Source organism: Danaus plexippus, chromosome 2 (assembly GCF_018135715.1).
Source record: "Danaus plexippus chromosome 2, MEX_DaPlex, whole genome shotgun sequence".
Lineage (NCBI taxonomy): Eukaryota > Metazoa > Arthropoda > Insecta > Lepidoptera > Nymphalidae > Danaus > Danaus plexippus.
Window position 1 is genome coordinate 6,555,821 of NC_083537.1, and position 25,891 is coordinate 6,581,711.

Below are 25,891 nucleotides of genomic sequence, written 5' to 3' on the forward strand. Positions count from 1 at the left end.
TACAAATACTGTAAGATTGCCGGCTAGAGGGGATGAGGTAAGCGACCTTAAAAGCCACTTAACACACAGCGCGCTCTGCCGCTTGCTGCGTTTATTATTGCTTAGATAATAATTCAGATAATAGCCTCCGTTTAGTTTCGACATACTTCAATTTTGGTAGCCCCTACCGAAAATACTCTGACAAATCAGTTTGTACACTGAAGTAACTATTTGCATTGTTCATTAAATATTACTTTCATTACACCTTAGCAAATCACAAGATTTTTTAAAAGTACCTACCTTATCTTGCACGAAAGAGAGAGAGAAGTCCATTTTAAGACATTATTTAACAATAGCAAATATCAGTAGATGTCGATAAAAGACTTTCATTTCCGTGCCCACGTCAGACACCCGGAACCCAATATGGTACGTGGATCAGCATAGATGAGCAAAAGTACATCTCTAACTTATGATCACTAATCATTGGTTCTTACATTTTAATCTCTCAATTTCTTTCGTTACAAAGCATGACTTTTATTTTAATTAGGTACACGGCCACCTCGACCGTCGGTGTTGTATACATGTATACTTCACAATGTCTAATTAGATAAAATTAACTCTACTACGAATTTAGTGAGATAAAAGCGATTAAGCGCTACAAGGAATCAGATGAAGCGAGTTAATTAACGTTTACGCAAAGTCATCAAGCAAGTGTGAGCTCGGTTCCGCGCTCGGTTCTCGTACCTCGGCCAGGAGCGCGACTTTGCAATCTGCTTTACCGCTTCTAATTAAACGCTAGAACACCCCTGTGAAAGAACACATCCAAAACACATACATGCAAACGTTTCGTGTCTGATAATGTGTAACACTCTGCGTTGCGTTAGAAGTTACTTGTTTTGTAAACGTGAACGCTCCAACCGATATTTATACATAGCAGAGGCACTTTAAATGAAAAATGGAATGAATAAATCACAAATAATGCCTTCGTTCTCTTTAACTCGAGTAAGTCAATTATGACGATGCGCTTCAAGGAAGCTGGCTAATTTCTATATTCTTTGTAAATTTAATTCTCTTAATTAGTGATACACATATAAACTAACCAGCTACCGGCAATTTATTATGCATGTAATAAAGTATACTGAATTTCTCTTAAATAACAGTTCTCCGGAAAACTTTGTTATTTTAATGATTTAAATAATTTCTACGTGTGCTAGGAGTTAGGATGTTTATATATAGGTTATTAAATACTTAGTCGAAAATAATGGTACAGGAAACACGACACGTGCGCGGTGATTTGATGTAAAGATGAGAGACGTGGGCGAAACTAAGATGGACAACTTATTTATTTCCCAACATTGAGAACAAATGCCCAAATTACAAAAAAAAAAAACTAATAATAAGTGTATTTCTATAATGAACCACTTCTCTCTGGACGTTATCTTTCGTTGATGTTTGTTTCAATATAACATAGTCTACTTCGATTTGCGATGCTGTTCCAAGTAGGCGTTAAATGTGGTATGAGATTAGTTCTTTACTGCTATTGGCAAGTGATTTTTTCGCTTTGCGCTACATTATTTGCACGAATGTGTGAGTGCTGTGTTCGGTGTGGGACGGTACAGTGCATTTTTTGCGAGCGTGAGATGAACGCCAGTTCATTGAACTTCATTGCTCGTCTCGAGGACACTTAATTCGCTTACTCCTTGCTTCATTTATAATTAAATGCATTTATATTTCGTGATGGCAAAAACTAATAAAATTATCAAAACAATTCAAAAGTCACTTAATATATCTTTATTTAAAAGTAATAGTTTATTGCGAGATTTTATATTTGTAGACAATACTTTAAACGTAAATAAAATGTGAAACACTTTTTTCAAAGGTAGGTAGGTAGTTTCGTTGTTTAATTGACGGATGATCTCGTGTGAATTATAAATGAGAGAAATTAAATTCCTAACTGAAATAAGTTTTATTACATTTCGTATCATGTGACATTTGGCATTTATTGTAATCCTACAGGTATTTTAATATAAAACATGATATAAAAAAATAATCTTACCGAGAGAGGTGTTCAAATGAGCTTTTATTTTAGATGTTACGCTCCAAAGACTGCGACGCAAAAACGGAATCGCATCGTCATCGAAACGCCAGTAGACGTGGTTGGCTGCGGCCTGCATGCCTTACCCGTGACATATACATATATTAAACGAATCATCCTCAATATTGCTGGTAATAAATACATAGCGGTATATAGCAAAGAACACTGCGGTCTCCTTGACTTTGTCGCAGACACAAAAGTTGAAGTCAATACTGCTCAACTTATGTAAGGCCCTCGCCGAACCTGTCCGATTTCATAATGTGTTCGTTTCCTATTCCGTTTGTGTTGGCTTCCTTGAGAGTGCATTCGGTGTGCTGTCGTCGATGACAAATTATAACGAACATATTACTTGGAACACATAGTTACATATAAGTAGATATTGTATAAGAGGGTTTTTATGCATTTCAGATTTAGTCTGTACCATAAAGCTATAATCAATGAGAATCAACTGCCCGCTACAGTAAAAATGTGTTTGGACTAAAACCACATTTTGCCAATTCTGCCTTATATATATTTATTATTTTTTTTGTAACTATCTTCTGCCCTTATCATTTAAAATAAGTTATTCTTTCAGGATTTATTGAATTAAGTATTTTCAGTTTTTGTTAAATAATTGAATATAGCTACTTTGAGATAATGCTGTAGGTTACTGTTAAAAAGCTATTATAACTTCAGGTTCACAATCACAAACTGTTGCGCCAATTTATTAAAGAGTGTGGTATTCTAGTATTCTGTTAGCAATGTCCTCGGACGGGTCACGACTCACAAGCGGTTCGCAAACCCGTTCCAACGCACTTTCACCGACCATCGCCTGCGCCCGCGCCCGATTCGCTGGTCGCAAGCACTTCGCTCCTATTCCCACTTGCATCCCACTGTCCTCATCCATAACACACGATTTGCTTACGACCCAGCAATCGATTAATGTTATTTCCAATTTTTACAAAAGATAACATCATATTTCTATCCAAGTCCTATTAAAAAGATAAAACTATGATTCCTTTTATAGTACCTTTATTTTTGAAAACAATCTCAGGGCATTATTTATTTAAAACTAACATTATCGGTTCAAAACTACACAATCGAGGGGGCGGGCGGAAGTGTGGCAGTGGCGAAAAAGCTCGCAACGGTACGAGGAGAAAGGAAGCGGAGCGCCGTGCGGCGTGATAAGGCAGCCGGCTGGCGTCCGTCAGGGCAGGGGTGCGGGCGCGGGCGGGTGGTGGCCGGGGGTGAGGTGGCGGAGCGGAGGGGCTGAAGTCGCGGGGTGCGCGGTGAGGGGTGCGCGCGCAGCGACGCCCCGCGCCGCGCCGCTCGCCACCCGTCAGTCGCCCGCCGACTCCGCTTGTGCTTGTGTGACTCGCGCTGCTCCGTGCACCGCACTCGTGCTCCGAACACGACGCGTGCCGCCCTATCGTGGCCGCGAACGCGACCTCCAGCTACCGGCGAATCGTTTCTCCTAACTTACGTGCGACTTGCTATGATTTGACTTTTGGACATTTACGCTCCCTTACCCAGCTTGTTTATCCCTCACCATGTAAGTGCTACCGCTCATTTTATAATAAACGACTTGTTAACGTAATCGTCGATTTCGGAACTCGTGTCAAAGTGAACGTCGTGAAAGTTAGTGAATATAGTAGTGTTCCGCTACATAATATTTTCGTGCAGCTAGTGTTTCATCTACTTTGTGTTAAAGTTCTATTGTCGACGATTTCCGAAAATCGACAGAAACTTATAAGTAAATAGTTAGTGTGATCGGCGTGTAAGTGTCGTGCTATATTACAGTAAAACTTAACACTTACGGCACTTTCCCATATCCTAACCGGATTAAGCTACACATTGCATCGGGCGCAAACTTCTCTTGCACACACAGTAACTCTGATATAATTGTTACCATCCTTCACATCAAAACCCTATTCCCTGGTAGACTTCAATGGCTATGTAACGAAAGACATTTCACCATAATTCCGACCTAACATAAAAAACACGGGGACTGAACTCACCCCATCACATTGAAGGGTTAGATAGGAGCTGGATGAATATTGGTTCGTATTTTCTATTTTATTCAGCAACTATAGAAATTTTTATATTTTTATGGTAAATCACTCGTTTCCAACAAACATTTTTAAATACCATTACTTTGAGAAAGTTAATTTATTATAACCATGATATCTATATTAAAATATATGAGATCTTTATAATTATGAAATATATGAGGGATTTGAAAAAATATGCAGGCCGTCTTGTTAATACAATCTCCTCGTGCAATATTAACTATGTTGCTAAACTGGTTCCGTACGAAGATAAATTACATCCTTTCCTTAAGGTATTTTAAAACTCTTCTCAAAATTATTTTAACCCGATGTTGCAAAATACTTTACAAAAATAATTTGTCAATGAAACAATATAGATAAAAATACTTATTTTAGTAAAATGAATTAATTGTGGTAATTATTTCAAGAAGACGTCATGTAAGTAGAGTGACCGTTGTAATGAATGAGAATACGTAAAAAATGTTATGAAATTTAAAGTAAATGTTATTTCTTTAAAACTATGCCATGACTTTTCTTTTATAAAACTTAAAAAAAAATACTTTGTAAGCTGTTTGTAGACACTTTTTATCGATTGCGAGATTAGATGATACGTAATTCAGATAAGAAAATAATCTTATCGTTCTAGTTGATGTGATTTTCATAAAATTCTCAAAACTTTAATACCACAGAAACGAATTTGCTTCAGACGAATATCCATCTATTAAAAAAATAGACAATCCTAAAACTCATATATTACCAAACGAATCGGCAAAGTCAATTAAAAGAAAAATAAAATCATTAGTGAGCGAGAAAATTTAATATTTCCGGATGTGCGATTGCATGTGTTAATTTTAAAATTCCCGGTATATTGGATCAGTTTGTTTGCACCGTTTCATCTACGAGGGTAACAGCTGGCTTCGCTACCTGCTCACAACAATGAAGCCTCTGTCAATAGAGCCCGCTCTACTACAATATTTTTGTTCTACTTTATTATTTTAAATTGTAAAACCGCTAAAAAGCCGAAGAAGAATTACGACTCTTGTTTGATCGGAACATTACCTGAACAAAAATATTCCGTGAAATATGTAAGTACGTCATTTTAATTCAAATTTGCTCTTAGTCACACCACATTATATAAATCCAGCGAAATATAATTTTGTCAGCACGGACTAAAATCGAAGTGCTTTTAATGTTATCGCAAAGAATTGTTATCTTATCATGCTGAAAATTAAACGGATGTGACACGCCAGTCGCTAGTTGCAGATTACGATACAAAATTAATCGTCGATAAGACTTATTTACGATTTATTTAACATAATAACACCATTTAAATTACAAAATAATTTTCGAATTAAAGACGGGCATGAATATTCTCGGAGATGTTTTGTAAATTTAAATGATCTATACATAAAAAGTTGTACAATTAACAAAAACAAGCAATATTTTGGTCCACCTTTATATCGTGTATCTACCAAAAAGAAAAAAAATAGTGTGAAATTGTATCGGGTGCAAAAACTGTAATGTCAATGTGTAGCCGGCCCGGGAAGCCGTTTTCAAGCAATCGGGGAAACATGTTCGATAAGGCGTGCACATTAACGAGCGCACTTGCAATAGCCCCGGAATTGTGTAATTTGCTCCTCGTAAATTTAAACCCGTCGCAAATTTTTCTCTTCTCTTGCTAATTACTAGTCTGCTGGCGTCCCCGGAGCCAGCTTAATGTACCTCGTGCATGTTCCGAATGCGAGAACGGGCACTAGTAGCGATCTACACTGAACAGGTTAACAATGGCCTTTGTTTTTACTACCGGAACTGACCTACGTGCTAGGCTAATTCGGTTCATTTTGCAGTTAATTTGCATCAATTAGTTCACATAAATAAAATAATAATGTGTCTGTCGAGAAGTAATGATATTTGTTCCAGACCGAACAATGTATTGATTATTATCATACAATAACACTATTATATATTTTAATATTATTTGCATAGAATTGCATGAATGTTTAAAAATTTTAATATGAGCATTTTGTAAAATTTTCAAAGTAAGATCGAGTGGTGAGTCAGGGCAGCACGTGCAATGAACGTACGTTGATCCGCGCACGGAATACCTAACTAATCTTGAACCGGTGACATCACATTCCGCCCTTGTAATCCCGTCAAAAAATATATTTTTCTCGGCGAGTAAATGAAAAATCATGTCATTACTTAAATATAATTATATTCCAAAGCATTCGAGAGCCTTTTATGACAATTGGTATGAATAAAATCCACTGTTGATGGTATTTTATATTTTCGAGTATCAAAGAATCAAAGAAGAGTAATCCCCTAACAACGCGCCTTTTATATAATGTCTGAAATCTTAAATATTGACTGCAGTATAAAACACGTTAATAACAGTATTTAAAAAATGCAAACAGTGGAATTTTCGAATTTATAATAAATGTGTAAATTATATGTTTTCATTGTGTTACTCAGTGACGCAAAAAATGCGATTGGATGTTGATGAAAGACAGAAAATGCATAAACCTTAATTAACACATTGCATATTTTCATACTTTTTATTCAACTCAATTATGGCTGCATGGCTTAACGACTATGATCATCAATTCCGTTAATATTTCTTGATCATCTAATAGTCATAAATTTCTATACTAATATTACTATTCACAATTTTAGATGATAATCTTTTCACTTATTTTTCATTACGTTAGTATAAGATATCTATTACATACATACCTACGTGCTAAAGTCAACATTTTGCATTATTAAAGCTTTCACGTCAATTATTACATTTGTAATATTCATATAAATATAATAATTAGGACGTAAAAATATTAGCATCTTTACAATATTTACGTGATTATAAAATAAACAGTACTTTCCAGTCCTCTGAATAAAAGTAGTTTCTGTTTTTATTTTTGTTCTTTTATTCTTCATGAAATATTCTATTAAATAAGCGACTCGGTAGACAATATTTATTAAATTGGTAACGAATCATAGCTCCATTGAAGTGTTTCGAAGGTAATAGTGGTAGTTTTTATACCGTCTGTGGCTTGCGCGTCGGACCGCAACACCACTGCCCAAGGTCATCTCCTGTTAGCGTCCACTTCGTTTTCCGCTTTGTAATTTAAATTCTTGTCTCTTTTTTAATGTGACAGTTTCAATCTATTTCATATTGAGTGTAACCATTCACGCCATCTAGTCTGTGCAATAGGTAACAAAGAAAGACAAACTTCTTCCATTTGAGTTTTTGTTCTCCCAAAGTACTGTTTTTCAAATCAATTATACTGTGGCGTACGAGGTAAATTATTTTTTGTTTCCATACTTCCTCGTAAGCAACTTTAAAACTTATTTAACCTTAGATATATCGACGCATAATGTTTTCACCGTTGATTTATTATTTTTAAACTTTCATGGCATTAATAATGTAAATTGCGTAAGAAAAACGAAAGTGAAGCGTCTGAATTTGGTAATCAATTCATTTTATAGCTAGCCCGCTTTATGACCACAAAGGGATTTAAATGGTGTACTTTCAAAGCAAAACAATAGGGAACAAAGAAAATGCTACGGAATCGATTCAAAGAAATTTTTAAAACAACACTATCATATAATTTGTAAGGATAAAATTATGGTAAAATATAACATTTATATAGAATTTGGACTAGATATTTCATTCCTTTCAGAGAAGTATATAATAATTTATATATTTTTAATCTTTGAGATCACAAAAATGAAGTCGCTTGTCACAGTTTAGTGAACACAAAAAGACAAGTCATGATGTTGCCTCAATAAAATCAACGTCTACCAAATGTCACGTTTTAAAAGTTCAGTCGTGTGGGCAATAGTAGCTAGCGAAAGGTGCGGTTAAGTGTGGCAACATATATACCTACAGTGTGCATACAATCGTTGACTGGATATAGTAACTATAATTCAGATAATGTTTGGTTATAACGTTTAAAAGTAACAGGCACTAAATATTTGAAATATAAATAAATAGAAATATTCATGATACATGTTTACGGCATACAATTTACTAGCTTTTATACTTTTAAAGGAAAACATTGTTATACGCCCCAATGGAAGGGCTGAATGTGCTATAAATCTTTCTTTACTCTTATTTTGGCTTGAAATTCTTTTGTGAAAATAAAACTAATCTTTGTATAAAATACAAAAATGTCTGAATTGTTACTGTCACTATTCCTATATTTAGCCTTTATGCGCTTCGCATTCTTATTGTCTTGATAGCTTAATGGTAAGAGCGCCCTCCAAGCCGGTGGGAGACCCAGGTTCGAGTCCCGGTCAAGACCACGGATACGAAGCAGCCGAAGGGCATGTCCTTACTAATAATGCAATTAACCGCACTCTTCGCGAACATGTTAAACGTTCGTATAAAAAATTCGATTGCAAATTGATCGAGTCGACGATCACAAAGGCGCAGCTCGACTCTTTTTCCCCCTCTCACCACCCTAGCACCCGACCGCTCTCACGAGATTCTTATTTAGATTCGCTTCCGTCTGATTGCTCTTGGTAATCTTTTCACTGGGTTATTGAATGTCTTCCCCGTGCGTGTCGAGCATCTAAGAAACCCCTGCTGCTGGCACAAGTGCTTTCAAAAGAATAAGACACTGATATCCTTTGGACCACCATCTCAATGTTTGCTTAATGTGCGATATAAAATCTTGTCTCTTTGGATTAAATCGTTGAAATGTGTAAGTACAAGAGTATAATGTTACAAAGCCCTTTCGATTATCCCTTGTTTATTTGTCATACGAGAAAAATGCTGTGGCTAAAAACTATACAACCCATTTTAACTTGAAGCTCTAAGTTTTTTAAATAGATCAGTCGATTGATCAAGTACAAGCACATTTTTCTTTATGGCAATATTTTTGGTACTATTATGGTCTTAGATTTTTATTATAAGTATTACTTATTTTATTGTTATAAACTATTTAAAAAAGGCAGTTTCAACAAGCTAAACTTAAAAATCCTCACAAGTAGCTGAGGTATCGGAATAACAGATAAGTAGATTAAAATTTATAGGAAATCATGTTAAACCGGAATCTTTAAGCTAGTTTAAGTATACGTACAACAAAATAATAATGCTATTGTTTCTTGTTAGTAACCTCAAACATTTTCACTTTAAAAATAAATTTAGTGTAAAACTTCATCTTAAAATTTTAACTTTGTGGAATTCTTTCCTTCTTTATATGTAACGTTTCTGTAAGTAAATTTAAAACGTTCAAAGAAAATTATAAAATAAATGTATATTGAAATGTATAATATTACATAATATTGTAAAGGCATCATTTTTCCAAGCTCCAGTCGGATACTTCTCTTTTAGAATCTAAATATAGAATTCATGATTTTATGAAATTGAGTTTCTGCTTATTGCGTCTCTCCTTATTGATCTATACCACTCTGTAAATTGTCAATTGCAATAAGTGAAGTCAATTATATGTAAAGAAAAGTGGTATCAAATAAATAAATTTAATCGTTAACTAAGTTATACTTCTAGAAGTTAAAATATTTAAAGTGGGTATATTCATTAATAACTTAAGTAGGTATATAAATTATTTCCCAAACTATTACTTACCTTTTCTTTGGAGATTACTTTTCTTAAGGAATGCCCTTACCCCACCTCAATGTCTGGGGATATGAAAATACAAGAGAATTTGATTTTTCTTTACAAATATAATAAATTTTGTTAGACACAAAACAACTGCAACAATAACTATTGCATCAGACACGAGAGCAAACATAAATGGAGGAAGTCGTCTCTCGGGGGCTTTAAAAGATCATGTGCCTTAATAAAAAAAACAACTGCACAAACATCAAAAATAAAATTTGAAGATTATGCACGATGAGGAGTGCGACGTTGCGTTGCCGCACACTGAGCTATTTTCATCTGGGTTATGCTTTAAATAGCACATTACGATAGGATTTGGTTTCACGAGTTTTCCCCTGTTACCGGCCCCAGACAGTCAAGTTTCGACTCTCGGCGCCCACACAAAGAATTTTTCCACCTCTGATACACATTGGCTCAACGCTTCTCATACATATGTTTCATAATTCTCTCTAAAACCGCAACCTCGAATATTTAGTGCTTCGTTTATATTTTACGTGGCAATTAATTTTTGCTGCAACTTGTAATGTTACTAAAAGCCAAGTCCGAGTATTTACGGTCACGTCTAGTCAATGTTATTAATTGATATGACACCTGTCAAACTCGTAAACATACCACACACGACATACACATACAAATAAACTTTCAAACAATATATATGTAAAGTCTCGCACACACAACCACTTCTATATAAGCTAATTTTAAAACTAATTATGTTATTTTCAATATACGTTAAAAAGCTGGGATTTCTAACTAACTGGTGTATTGTGACATGTTTGCTATATTATATTAAAACATAGTTCTAGAATACTATCTTATTCATAAATTGTCTTGCCTGGTACATGCTACATACAAAATAATGATAATGCGGACCCATTATTGGTTCCTCGTACCTCATGTGCTTTCTAACCCGGCAGCCGCTTGTGCTTGGCTCCGGGGCGGACCTCCCAGCGCCCGGAGAGTAACCAGTGTGTTTTCTTGTTCGCAGAGTTGAGCCCCCTGCACCACATCGGCTTTCTCGCTGACCGCCGAGCCGCTAAATTGCTTTTTCGCGCCCTACCGTCGCCAACCCAGTTCCGCACCGGCCGCTGCCGCCATGCTCGCACACCAGACACCGCTCGCCCTCTACTAAATCAATTGTCGACATCGATACGAACGCGTGTGATTATTATTAATATTTTGATATTTGCCTAAATAAGCTTGCAACGTCGGTGTCTTTAATTCTTCTAATCTATCGTACGATTAACATCTCAGTAAATCATCAACCGAACCGCGAGCTAATCGCCAGCGGTGTTCCTATTCTTTCGCGTGTGCAGAAGTGTAAAGTGAAGGGTGCGCGAGCGCCATAGTGGTGACAGAATCATCTCGCCCCGAGTAAGTGAGAAGTGCATGCTCGGAGCGCGCAGGCGCGCTCTCTCGTCGCCGCATATGCGCCGCACTCGCCTCGCTGAATAGTGCGAGCGCGTATCCTCGACCACAGTGGCAACAATGGCAACCATGGTGAACATGAACAGCCTTCTGAACGGTAAAGACTCGCGTTGGCTGCAACTCGAAGTATGCAGAGAGTTCCAACGGAATAAGTGCTCGCGACCTGACACCGAGTGCAAGTTCGCACATCCTCCGGCCACTGTTGAAGTACAGAATGGAAGAGTAACTGCCTGCTACGACAGTATCAAGGTAACTTTCCTTTACCTTAATTTTTTCTACAAATATCTTAACATAAACTATTTGTCAATTAAAAATTAAAGAAAATATGTAAGTGACAAAACGAGGAAAAATCGAACCGTGTTAATGTTTAACTATTCCTACTAATGCCATCTATGATGCTATCAGTGAACAGTTATCTCTCAAATGTGAGAGGTACATGAGTGCTCAAAATTGCTACTACAACGCTGAAATCTGTTTGTTTTTTTTTTTGTTGAAATTGAAACTAATCTAACTTAGTGCACCTTCTATTTATGAAACCTTTATGACTTTTATTAAAACAGAATTAGGCGACTAAAAAATTACTGACAAGAGTTTCGGTTTTTATAATCTTTTATATTTGCTTTTATAGCTACACCTAAATACCTAAATTTATAGCTTAATTAATAGTTATCTCTAAAATTATAAATAAATTATAGAATAGAACTTTCATAATCTTTCTTATCAGATTATACAATGTGTACCCGTACTTCAATGCGCTTTTCGCTATTCGTATAAAGGTATATTCATTGTGAATTATTCAGTATTAGGTGGCATTATAAGAATGTAGCCATCCTTAAAACGACTATGCTATGCATGCAACTGTGATTTTCCGGGTGAATTTGACAACGCTTCAGACAACATTTTCACCGCCGCCATTTCGAACACCGACCTCAATTCCAAGGCTAGCCTGGAGTGACGTCATTCCCCCCCCATAGCTGTCTGCCATTGTATGGGAATTGGCATCGTGCTAACATAATGAACAGGACGATGACTCGACGGCGCCTTCGTATATCATAGTCATTTTAATCTAGACTTCGTAAAGTTAATACGTTATTATAGCTTAGATATTTGTCATTATAATGTATGTCGACGAACTCTCAACTCATTGTCGCTAATACCTTATGATACTAATTAGGAGAGACAAACAGAATTGAAAAAGTTTATCAGTAGTTTTAATAAAATGTGTCAGTTTATTGACCAATTGGTGGTCACAGCGTGATACGGTTATCAGTGGCGGATGACGTAACGCAAGGTTATTTTTGCAAGTTACTCTGATAAATTAACGCCAACATATTATGATGGATTCGTATTCATGTAAACTAAGAACAGTTATGTCAATCATGTTTAATGATTTATGCTTAATATAATTAATATAAATAACAAATATCGCGCGCCATATGGTGGTTTAATTCCTTTCACGTTATTTATTAATCATAAAAGTTTATATTTTAAATTGGAAATTCGTTTCGGATCCTATTTTGTCATGATTATTCGATATTTTTTTTATTGCTAAAGCTTGTTGTCAAGCCTATAATTTTTTATCGACTATAAATTGAGTTATAAAGTCCTTACATTACTCAAGTGTAAAAGTACGGTTTAAAAGACACTGCAAAATCTTATTCTGTTACATTATAAAAGATGCTATAAATAACACATTCAAATTATACTGATTTTGTATTATGCTAATATATATATACTAATATATTTTCTTCCTACTATCCAAAGTCTGTTACATAAGTCGAAAGATAATTAATTAGTTTTTATTAATCGCATTTATAATATATATGTATATATTATGACAACTTCATTCTTCTGACGTAAATGTTTGGTACAAATGAAATATTCTATCTTTGTTTCAAGAAAATAAAAAAAAATATCTCTAGTAAATAATTTAAGGAAACAAGAACATTTCACTTCAATGTTGCTGGCGTAGGGTTTAGGGTTTAGGTTTCTTTTATGAAATTGTTGTTACAAGAAGTTCGGACTTGACGAAAATCAAACTAATACGTCTGAAGCGTAAACCGGTGATGTTTAGCCCAAGACGTTAGACAATAGGCGAGCGTTGCATTGTTCGGTCTTTGTGCACGGTGGTATCGCACGTTCAACAATGGATCGGTCGCTGCCGACGATGCCGCATGCAACCGATGTATATCTTTGCTCTCCCGTCTTACTTCCTTAATAGAATTTTTGACTAAATGGCATTAGTGAGGTCTTTCCTTCTATAACAAGAGACATTCTTTGTATTATTAGTGTAGAATTAATTAATTTTTATATAAATCCATCTCTTTATATTGTTATTAGGTATATGAGGCGTTTATAATAAAAACTTAAAGTAGCATCTTTCATTTACAAAAAATAATAATAAAATGATTATACAAAATTCAGGTTTAATTATTAAAATTTATAATCGTCATTTTCATTGTCCCTGCACTCTTTCACAATAAAACAAATTTAAACGAAAATGTATATAAGAGACTTAATCTCTAATGAGTGGTCTCTACCATATTTGCACTTGCTCTCATTGTTCATTATGATGAGCTAAAGATATCGTTGCAGTAAAACTTCTCGTATATTAAGACTAGATTAATATACTTACTCTTACAAATTTATGTAGCGATTATGAAAAAGTGATAAGATGTTTATGGAAAGTCTGTCATATATAGATTTAACCAACTTTAAACTACGTATGGTGGTGCGTCTCAATACGTTTACTATTAAATTCGAATCTTAGTGCAAATTGTCACCAAATGTATCGAACGCAATCGAGTGCTGATCAAATATACCCCACCACCCGCATGCCGCTGCGACGCGAAAACGTCTCCTGTGATTAAGCCTTCAATTACGCGATATGGCAGGGGGCTCATATTTGATTAGGATACGTGTTTTGTTGATTAAAGCGAGCTTATTGCCTTATTCACTTAATCTCACCCACACTATGTATAAATTCCACCAATCAAACCGGATTTCGAAATGTCTTCTCGAGCTGAGGAAGTCACCGGTTTCGTCATCTGACATTAAAATGACCGTGAATCACTGACCGAGCGTGAGTTGAAAATTATGAGCAGATTCAGAATGAGGATACTCTACGCCTACTCCTTAACGCCTAGTTTTATAGATAAATGGTCAGAGTTACAGCATTAATGATTATGATTGTGAAACAAGCATTTCAACAATATGTTTATAAAATAACATTTTTGTACTGTTATCCAATCACTCAGACAAATACAAAAAGAGAAATCTCTATGAAAATTCAATAAAAAATAACAAAAGACGTAACGCTGCTTTCTCACTTTTTCGCTGAAGTTATGTCCTAATTTTTGAAACTTATGTAACATTACTAAAAGTGCCGCTGGTTTTGTCACGAATTTGGCGCGTTCTTAACAACTTGTTAAATCAACCAGACTCTGACATCATCGCGTACCAACACTTGTTTTGTTCGTCTCTTTCCTCATTGTTCAAATCTATTCTGCGGTATTATTTCCTTTTTGTGTTTCATTTGCTTTAAACTCCCACGTTACATTATTTTCGTTGAAATTTGTGCAGTAAACAAAAAACACTTTTCCGTATCATTACAGTAACGTGTTTCCTATAATAATGTTTAAATAAAGCATCTAAAAGAAATAAAACAATTGTCGCTTTAAGTTGTAATTTGATGAACAATATCTTGCTTCAAAACGACTACCAATTGATGTATTGTAACGTTTTTTAAAAGTATGCAAAAAATGTTATCGAATCGTTTTTTATCTGCATTACAAAATAAAAAAACATTAAAAGCCCAAATATTTTTTGTATTATTTTTAGCGTCAATGCTACAGGCAGTACGTGGATCGGGCAGCTCTGTGACAGTTACAATGATTATAATAGCCGATGTCGCCCGATGCGACGACTCAAAAATAAATTATTGTATATCGATCTACCCACGCATCCACTTTCATCAAACCGTAACGCACTTCAAAAATAATCTGCCACTAATGATATCGATGACGCTTTTCAATTCTTTATAATAATAAACAAAACCCTTAGTTTAATCCGAATCTATAAGGACTTTCTTTGCTTCCTTTTTTTGCGAGTGATTTTCTCTGTAAGAGTTTGACGCTGAGCGTTCGGAGCATTTAAAAGCTGCCAGCAATCTCAAGTTGTTCTTTGTTTGTTATGCGAGAGTTGTTTCACAGGTTAGGAACTTGCGGCCGGCCGCCGTGTCTGACCTTTCATCTCGATTGATGGCTCTTTGTATTCATGCCCAATCTTTGCAATTATATGTAAATCAACTTAGTTATTAAAAATCATGAATTATTGTATTTCGATTAGAAAGTAAAATCAAAACTATTCATTTTATAACTCGTAATAAAACTAATTTAGATAGAATATTTGTTAACTAGATAAGGTACTTCCAATATTCTTAATACGATAAAGTAGATAGGGAATTGGTTTTTATAAGAGAAATATAAGAGAATTCCTTAAATGCAAAAACTATCTAGAAAACAAGAATAACATAAGGTTCTTTACCTTTTCAAAAGAAGTCTAAAGAAAGCGTAAAACAGATATTGCTAGAATTGTTAAAATGTTTAATTTTTGTCATAAAAAAGAAAATCGTACATATTAAGTGCTCGTAAAAAAGTTCATTTTAAGTAATATCCGTCACCCCTGTGTAATAAAGGTTTCGTAGAAAGATATCGCGTTTTCCGTAACTTATAAAGATGATATCATAAGTAATACTTATGACATTATAATTAAAATGAATTGTAAGAATAATAATTTGACTAAGTAACTATTCCATTTTTTGACTTAACTTCCTCCTAATTTAACCATAGCGACTGGTACAATCCACATTTAACACTTTAAACTTTAATTTGTGAACACTTTTAAGTTAAATATCTGAAATTTATTTTCAGATATTTAACTTAAAACGTTTAATATTTATAAAAGAATTATATAATGCTTCTTTTCATATTAATATCTGTGTACACTGTGTCGTATTTTTCTGTTAATGTAAACGTCGAAGCTTTATATAACAATAGTGCAAAATTTTGTAAGCAATCCATTCATTAAGTTGTGCAGTTAAGGGAAATCAGGTATGCATTCTGTCGTTTTGCATTAGTTAAAAAAAACAATTAATCTGACCTGGATTGAACGTCAAGCCGCTTAAAATAATTGCTGCATAAATTGACATTCAATTCTAATTGTGCGGGGTTTGGTTTCGTTTGAATTTTCGTCTCGTTTAAACTTTTTACGAACGCTTCAACAAATACTGGACATAAAATGTTTTACATTTCGTTTGTTTATTCATCCAGTAGGCAGCTTTACGACCGTCTAATAATTTTATACTAATAGAAGCTAAACTTATTTTACATCTTATTCTAAATTTAATAAGTCTTAAAATCTCATATACCATAATAAATAGAGTGTCACGTTTCGTTCGCTCGCCGGTTTCGCCACTCTCCGCTTATTGCCTTCCGATTGGAATCGTGCACTCCTTGCACTAGTGATTTGCTGTTACAACACCTTTAAAATATTACTTTATTCCTTATCGTTTTACTTGTAGTATTTTCTCATTTAAAAGAAGTAACTCTTAACTTAAAATACATATATCAAATGTTAGAACGCAAATATACAATTTGTTTAACATAAATGCGACATTAGTCTGTTTATAGTTATTATAACAGTTACTATAATTTCGTACAGTGGAGTGATGCGCGAGCTGAATTCTTGCATTCTAAAATCGTGCCTCTAAATTTAATCTTTCCACTGAGAGCATGGCGTGGATGTAAAATACTGTCGTGGTGTGTCCATTAGGCAGAGTATATTTTTAGATAGTGTTCTCGGCTTCATAAACTTTCATTCTGCTTTCAGTCGCTACTTTCTCGCCGTGTCCTTATCTACTATCGAACAGACAATGACGACGCCGTTTATCTCGATCTGTTCCACTTTTTCATAGTTCAATGCTTTCTAATATTAGTTCACTTGACATGGGGTAAATTTATATAAATCTTTTGTTGAGTGGACATTGAAACGAACGTACTTACTATAGCATTTCTAGAGTCGTCAATAAAAAATACCAGGAATGGTTCGCTATAGGAACGGAAGGCGTGCGGCGCATTCCTACATGCCGCGCATTTCCATCCGATATTGCGCCGCCATTATGCCCTGCTTCTAGAACCCCGCGATACCCTCCCTCTCGCCCTTTAATTAAACGGCGAGGCTCGAGAGACACGTCTCGCCCTAGCAGCCTGGAAAATCACATAAATAGCCCCCAAAGCTAACACACAGTGAGCTTGCTTGCTCCATTTATAGAGGCAGCAGAGCTGGTCGAGTTGTATTGTTTTCTATAAAGTTCTTAATGCAGATCATTCTTATTTTTATTTATAAATTTAAAGTCCTGGTTTAGTTTACATCACACAGGTTATTTTAATGCCATCGTTGACCTTATCAGATTAGGAACGTTTTATTGTTTGGTAGACAATACAGTTTATGTATAGTTTCGAGTATCGTTGCCATGGCAACGACAAGGTGAAACAATCCTTGTAATTTCACAACATTAACCCTGTTTCTTAACCCATCAGACGTAAAATATAGAGATTGAATGGGATTTTTACTAAGGCACTCGTTACGACCTAACTAACCTAAAGTGTGCGACTTTATCTATTCTCATTTGGATGCGGAGTGTATCAGACGCGACCTTGGCACCTTGCAGCGTGTTATACGTGCAGGTTTCGGCTGTGGTTACGGGCTTACGTCATCTTTTACACTGTGACATGCCGGAGATCCTTAATAAGCTAGAGAATAAACTTATTAGATTTTTGTTAACACTCACTTCTTGAGAATAAAGAAATTACTCCAATTGCATTAGTACTTTAATATACACACAAATGCCAAAAATGGTGTACATTATCCTATGGGAGTCAAACTAGAGATAGTATAATTATTAAGGTACTCAATACATGTTTACATTACTGGAAAACCAAACATTATTTAAAGAATCTCGCATATCATTACCTTAGTGACAACATATGATACTTATATGTAAAACAATGTATGTTTTCAGCATGTTCTTAAATCACAAACAATAATAGTATAAAAAAATATATAAGATGCTAAGAATATTGAAAATAACTAAGTGAACGTCAGTCTGTATTTTGCATTTAAAGGACGTGTTAAAGATGCTGCAATGCATATTATACCTTATTCTATTTAACACGTAGTGTTTAATTTAGTTTACCATACATACTACGTTTGATATTTAAGTGATTTTTCAAGGCTACAATTTTTATTCGAATGTTAGTTTTGATGTAATCTTATGCTTAGAATAATATTATTAAAAGCTAATGACCGTATCTTGTACTTTTTAAAAGATTCAATGATAAAGAAATAATAGTTACACGAGTTGTTTTAATTATGTGATGGTTGTTGTTTATGGTTTTTATATCATTTGATTAGATCATTAACAGTAAAATAATTTTTGTAAGAAATTCTATTTAAAGTAAGAAATGCCTTGGAATTGCTTACATTAATTCATCGGAAGGACATAAAAACTAATATATGCCGTAATCGAGCGTTCCTAAGTATATGTTTATTGTGTATTGCCTGACAGTATTACATATCACAGCACATTTTAATTGTCCTATTTATAGTAAGTTGTATGACCACGCGAGTTTAATATGTTGGTAATGAAAGCAGATTGGAATCCTTACACAACAAACGGATATACAAAGGGTAATTATAGTATCGTATATAAAGGAATTCAATCAAAAAGTACATCGCAACTGAACAAGTTTCTGTTTCTATATTAATATCTGCAAACGTTCACGACATATTATTTTCAGTTGCGAATATATTAACTGAAAGATATTTGGCGTCTATTGTAAATATTTCCATTTAGTTTTTCGGATACCTACTAAATTGTTGTTTGCGCAAAGCTCATTATTTTTATTCCCCTGTTCTATTATCCTTTAATAAACGTAATTCCTTTCACTTGATCGTACTCTTCTACGTCCCCCAAGTCTTCCAGTCTGAATAACTCTGATAAACATTCAATCGTTTCTAGATAGTGCATTTACAGCCTGAGGCAGAACTCCGTCTCCCAGCACACTAGAGCACATCGTATGACATGACAATACCGACGTCCCCCGGGCGGGTATCACGACATTCAACTGCTTTCGAACAGCACGCCGTTTTACTATTCATACATTATGTACACATATTATTATTTACAGTCTTATGTGTGTCTGTATTAGTATATGTTTTTATTTCCGTGATGAAATACAAGTAGAATACGATTTAATAGAATAAAAATAAATATATAGCCAAAAGTTGTAAGTTAAATAATGTGAAAGTACCTACAAAACGCTGGTGTATGAAATAAACAAATACAAAACAGTGAAAGGCGAGAAAAATACTTTTCAACTTGCTACATTATTGCGGAGGGATAACAATTGTTTTTTTTTTTTTAAAGTTGAATATGAGCTTCAGCAGTTCTTTGGCAACTGTGTTTGCATAATTGAATATCTACATTAAGCAGTCCCGTCACGCGCGTCTCTACCCGACTTAGCATCCTTAATTGCCCTACGTATTATTTGCCAATTAAAGTAAATTCTCATCGTGGACGTGACACGAAACCAGTATAATATCGCGCGAGAGATTTTCACCCCAGAAACTCCTTTACGTATGCAAATAAATGAATAAACAACCACACACTATTAATATATCATAATCAGATTCTGTTTATTAATGACATATTATTATTATTTTTATTATAGGTATTCTATAACGGTTTCAATGTTATAATGTCAATTATATTGTATAGTACAATAAAATATAATAACATAATCTTATTTTTTAGATATGCCTAACTGCATCTAAACACAAAAAAGTTATAATATTCTAACGTTCTACCACAAATTGTTGTTTCTTATATATGAAAAAGCTTCGTGCGAGGCAATATTAATCAATGACAGCAATATATAAAAGTTTGTAAGCAGTTAATCCTCTTAATCCATTTGTACAACTTTGCAATAAAGCTTTTGCCTTCAAGGACATTTATATAGCGTAAGAACCGAGTTCCCGATCCGTTCGGGAATGGCTTGCTCCTTCCCGACTGGCTGGCTGGAATGCGTGCAAAATAAACAGGTCTAACCGGACTCCATGCGCATCGCGCTCTTTGTCCATTTGAAGGTAGACATTGCCCCGCATCCCTTTCGTTTGTAAATCGCAGTGTCTTACGATATTACTTTTATCAGTTTAACTGAACAAATCTCGAATTATTATACTACACATGTATAAGTCCACTTCATTAAAAAATATTTTTTTTGCATTTGGTTCGCCATTTTATATTTACATTTGACTTTACGTTTCGATTACATTGCAGTAACCGTCATCTCGGGAGGAAAAGATAAATGCATCTGTCGGTTGGTCTCGTCTTTTGTCATCTGACACCAACGATTTCTTAATTGTCTTATGTGACTTGAAGTCACGGATATTAGCGTTTAAAATTTTTGATGAGAGTATTAGATAACGGCCAACAGTCTTCTCAATTGAAATCAAGATGGTTTTATAATTTCGATTGCCTCGCGAATTAATCTTGTTATATAAGACAGTGCATTCTTTACCGGAGCGAAGCGGATGTAATGGCAAGGCTTGTCCGCTGTTTGTTCAAGCACCTCTGATTTAGACGCAAGTCCATTTTTAATCTCTTAGATATTTTTTTGGTGGTATGGTCGTCTTTGTTGTTCAATATATGACAATCTACAGGCGCATTATAGTCTGTATCCACCCGCTTGTTGTAGAGTATTGGTATTCTTAATTGGACCTAACAACTGGGTAACCTTTTTTGTATGTTTTAGATGTATATTGTTTTAATTGAAACATTCTTCAAAATGTTCGTCACTACTACCTTCTCAAATGCTTATATGGCAGGTTGTCGCTCAACATTGGCTTCAAATGATTCTTGCCATGCTGGGGAGTTATTAATGGAGAGAGCTTGCTTTAGATGCTCCAACTACAACCTCTAGATATTCAACATTACAGATATGTTGGACCACCTATATAACAAAGGTTTGCCAACATTCTATAATAAAATGAATTTTAGTATTGAAAGAATTAAGGTGGTTAATAAAGGAAGACGTTTTCATTTTTGGTTTATTGTAAAGAGGTCGTCTTCATATCGTTTATATAAGAATAGTTTGGCTGCGGCATAGTTTCCATGATAACGGTCATTGTAAAGTAATGGAATTATCAAAAAACATTTACTTAAATTTGTATTCGTAACATCATTAAGTCCACTACATCCATCTTAATCTTTTTAACTGTTATATATACAATGATACTATATAGAAATAATACCACTGGTATATATGTACAGTATTTATTTCGTTATTAGGATTTTTTTTTTAAATTCACTTATGTCTACCGTTTTAATATTTTTTTAAAGACTTATGAGTAACGAAGCATATAAATATATCCCGAAAACAGAACACCAATAAGCTTATTAAGATATTAGCGTGGCTATAGTGAAAAAGAAGTGCGACTCATTAACTCGTAGTTTGCTCGTTAGCCATGCAATTCTCCCGCGACGTATAAGGTGTGATCATGTGGAAGCAATTTACGACTCCATGTGAAATGTTGTACTGTGATGTATGTACATACTGTACATTCAAGATTACACGAACTATACTTAATGCTGAACTACTTTTAACTGATAAGTCTCTATGTAAATGTGTTTGATATTTTAATTTGAAAAGAACAAATATGTGTAGAGAGAATGATTACAATCGTTTTAAATGGATACAGTTAATGTGCGGCTACATTTAAATAAAGAGGTTGTAGTGCAATCAAGTTCTGTATTTCATAATATTATCCTGAAAATGTACCGTGTCTAAAACCTTATAGAGCTTTAATAAGTTTTATCTCTTTTTTTTAATTATATATTCCCGTTTCTGTTAGAAAACAAGATGCTAAATTAGAAACATTGCTTGGGTTAACTAATACCGACCAATTGTCTTTATTGGTTCTCTTGGAAAGATCATAAAACGAATAGCTGTTCTTATTTTCTTCCTTTGGCAATATGACCGGATGTTATTATTACAACATTTACTTACTTCGAGATCAACTTTCAACGTGATTGCTTCGAAAGACCTTCTAACTTTCTTATGTACGAATTAGGCGAAGAGTAAGAGGAAAATTATTAAGACAACATTGCTTGCTAAAGTCGCTCAGTGTAAGCGGTGGCCATCTAGATTCGTTAGTTTTTCTGGGTGCAAACAGTGCACTGGTGAGATTATTATCGTTAATACGCGTGATGCGAAGTACGGAGTGCGGGAGAGTTTTTGTCGGTAGGTTCGTTAGTCGGCACGAGGTGGCGCCGCTACAGTACTCGTGCTCGAGTGCGCTCCTCCAACTCTTTAACTGCCTACACGAAGGACACTCGACGGTGCACTCTCCTATTATAAACTGCTCTTTTAATGGTTTGCGCCGATTTTAATTATTTTCCCGATTTTATTTCAAGTTGCTTTTTAACGGCAAGGTACACACTTCAACCAGACATAGCAATGCAGTAACCGTTTAATGCGAATTTTATTTCCAGAATAGATGCACTTTCACCTACATCGCCTTGCCTTTTGAACTACTAACTGTCACTTATAATTTTACCTTCGTGTAATGAGAAGCTCTGAACCTCTTATTGTGATCCATCTTTCTAGCTTGAGAGGCTTGCTAGTTGCTCCTTTCTCTAACGAAGACATTCATACTTTTTGTACAAAGGGATCATTACTAAGCGATCAACACGAGAACACACTGGTGAATTGTAGTATAGTTATACATAGCAGATTGCTCTTGCTAAACAACATGTGCTCTCATACAGGGAGGGTACACAAAACGCAAATTTGACCGGTAATCCCGTTAGTTTGCAATAGGCTGACCGCTTCGGATGTTACGCCAACAAAATCTATTAAGTTCGCCAGCTCTCTCCATCGCGGCGTGTACAATATAATGCAGGCATTGTAACTGACCACGGCTTGTGCCTAAACATTGGCATGTGTTCCACAACTGCTGATTACCGCACGCATAATATCGAACAAATTGGATAATACACTTAAAATACAATCGCCGCTATAAACGCGTCGTAATCTAGTGACGCGGCTGCCTATGAACATATTAATTTGTCACGGGAAAGGGATTAGAGCGACAACGGTCGGGTAACACCAGCGTCAACCTACTGCGTCTATAACTATCTTAGGTATACGAGGCTTTACTTATTTATCATAGTTTTATAAATTATGAAGTTTTCATAACTAGGTAATTCCCAGAACTTCATATAATAGGGCAAATAATGTTTACAAAATAATGTAACTATAATTAATAACTTCTTATTTCTAAAACACGGACATAAACAATGGTTTGATTTAAGTAATCTGATTTAAAGCTATATTTTTATTTATAGTGTGATTATAACCCTTATTTTTATTTTATATTGAAACTTTAATGAAAAACTTTTTGAATAAGTAGCTGGGTATAAATCATGAATGAGTTTCCACACTAGTTAGGTATATAAAAGGCTAAAACTATATCATATATCTTCTTCCTCAAATTTCAATCACTTTGAAGTTTAGTAAAAGATTTCCTAAAGGAGCTACGTGTTACGCCATACCTACTTGTGTTGTAATATAAAACATATTAAAAAAAGTATTTCTTAAGAGTAAAATTTTTAACGTAAATAAATCAATTCGTTGCATGTTTTATTTATTATGTAAATTTATTGTAAACATTATTGTCGAATATACTTTTAAAGCGAAGCAACGTATCTGAGCAATATTTCTTACTTTGACAACAAAATCGCGGCAGCCCGCACCGCTCCGCGCCGCGCCGCCGGCTGAGTCTTACAACTTCTTAGGCGTCGCTTCGACGTATTTCGTCGCGAAAAGTTTCGAACTGTGCGCTTTTCTTACTTTATTGTCTTCGTAGGGACCATTTTTTTCCATCCTTATGTATTCTATTTTGGTAATGCTTTTGCTAAAACTCAATTAAAAATTATAAATGAAATCTGTATTGGCAAGAAATAAGTTTATATATATTTGAATTTAATAAAATTTTATTTTAGTTTTTCTTATTAAAAAAGAATGCAACTACAGATCATACAATCAAAATGTATCATTTAAAAATCATAATTTTTCCGGAAAATTTAGTACTTATATAAAAAATATATTTATAAGTAAATTCACAAAGTATTATTGAAATTTTATTTCCTTCTCTTAATGTTTTTTAATAGTAAAAATTTTTTATCCTCATACCTTACTGACTCAAAGCTGAAAGCATCATCATTTTGCAACAACAAAGAGACCGTTGAGTATCTTATGTGTTTTAATCTAACTACTGGTTTTTCTTAAAAGCCCCGCCCTTTGACGTTCCTCTTAACGCTCCTCCCTTTGCTTTTTCTCTGCCATGCTCCTGAATAGAATATGAATACTCGTGCGTTATGGCCCATGAGCTACGATTTATATCTTACGCTGCTACCCTTTGTGTCTTTTCAATCTTATAAAGAAGAATTTAACAAACTTTCAAAAGAACGTGTTACTGGGGTGTCGAGATATGTTTTAATATATAAACGAAGCTAGGTTCCTTAATACGAATGTCAGTTGGAGTAAGTATTAGTACATTTAATGACAGTACAGTTAACTTGCAACTAACTTCTGATGTATCGTTGTTTTTGTGTTGTTAGAAAAGCTTGTAAATATTGAGCTCGCGAAAGTTTTGGATCCAATGCTATACGGGTTAAATACATAATATATACTGAATAAGTTCCCATAAACTCAACCTTCCTCATATTGTGAACGCCACACTAAATTGGTGTTTCCTATCTTGATAACTGAAAATTTATATCTTTAGTTATACGAAAACACAAACAAGCTTGGTTCAAGATTTATGAGAAATGCTCTTTCCGTAACAAGTGAAGATCATGAATTACAAATTATAATTCGCTTGCTGCATGAATTTTAAATACAGCTAGAAAATAATTCAGGTGCCGCGAAGAAAGTGGTAGTTAAATAGCATTATTAAACATAATTTATTCAATTAGCAGTTCGGAAAGGGCTTTTGTTACATATTTTTAGTATTCACTTACAAAGATACAGAGATTACAAGTCATTCAGTTGCATCTTATATTAATTCTAGATTTTGACCTTTGTTGCTGTAATGGTTTTATTGTTTTTTACAGGTAATTTATAAAAGTCATCTCCGCCTAGCATTAAGACGTGGTAAGAATGTTTTAAATAATCATCGTCACAGATATACGTAAGAAGATGACGGAGGACGGTGAAGCTCGGCTCATTTGCATTCATAGGCTCGTAACCCTTGTTCGGTGGGCTGACGTGAAGCCCCATCTGCCGGTCGCCGCCGTAAAACTGCTGGCTTGCCTTTTGCAAAATAATTTACGACTCCCCGTGTAATATGTCCAGGACACGATATGAGTTTGCCGATGAAGAGCGAGGTCACGACATCGTCGTTCGATTTACATATTATATTAAACTCGCCTCCGTCGGAACCTTTAGTTCGCGTCGCCACCGGCCGTTACGCTCCAACTTTTCTCAATTTTTCCACCCATAAAATGGCCAAAACGAAAGTTTCTCCGTCCGCCTCGTGAGGTCGAGTGTAAATACACTTTTTATAATGTACTTAGTCACTCCGTCGCCCTCTAAAACAGGACTTCTTTAATAAGGT

General features: G+C 34.7%; 1 protein-coding gene across 12 annotated transcripts in view; it reads left to right on the forward strand.

The window, feature by feature from the left end:
* LOC116779516 (protein muscleblind) overlaps nt 1–25,891 on the forward strand; it is a 171,580-nt gene that overhangs the window by 114,820 nt on the left and 30,869 nt on the right. For 3 of the 12 annotated variants that reach the window (XM_061522876.1, XM_061522870.1, XM_061522867.1), the window contains one exon: nt 10,710–11,398. In XM_061522876.1, coding sequence (XP_061378860.1) covers nt 11,210–11,398 — 189 coding nt within the window. In that variant the 5' untranslated portion in view covers nt 10,710–11,209. Of the gene's footprint in view, nt 1–3,374; nt 3,606–10,709; nt 11,399–25,891 lie in introns of those variants that run through there. The other 9 variants (XM_061522888.1, XM_061522884.1, XR_009752916.1 and 6 more) reach the window with 7 other exon arrangements.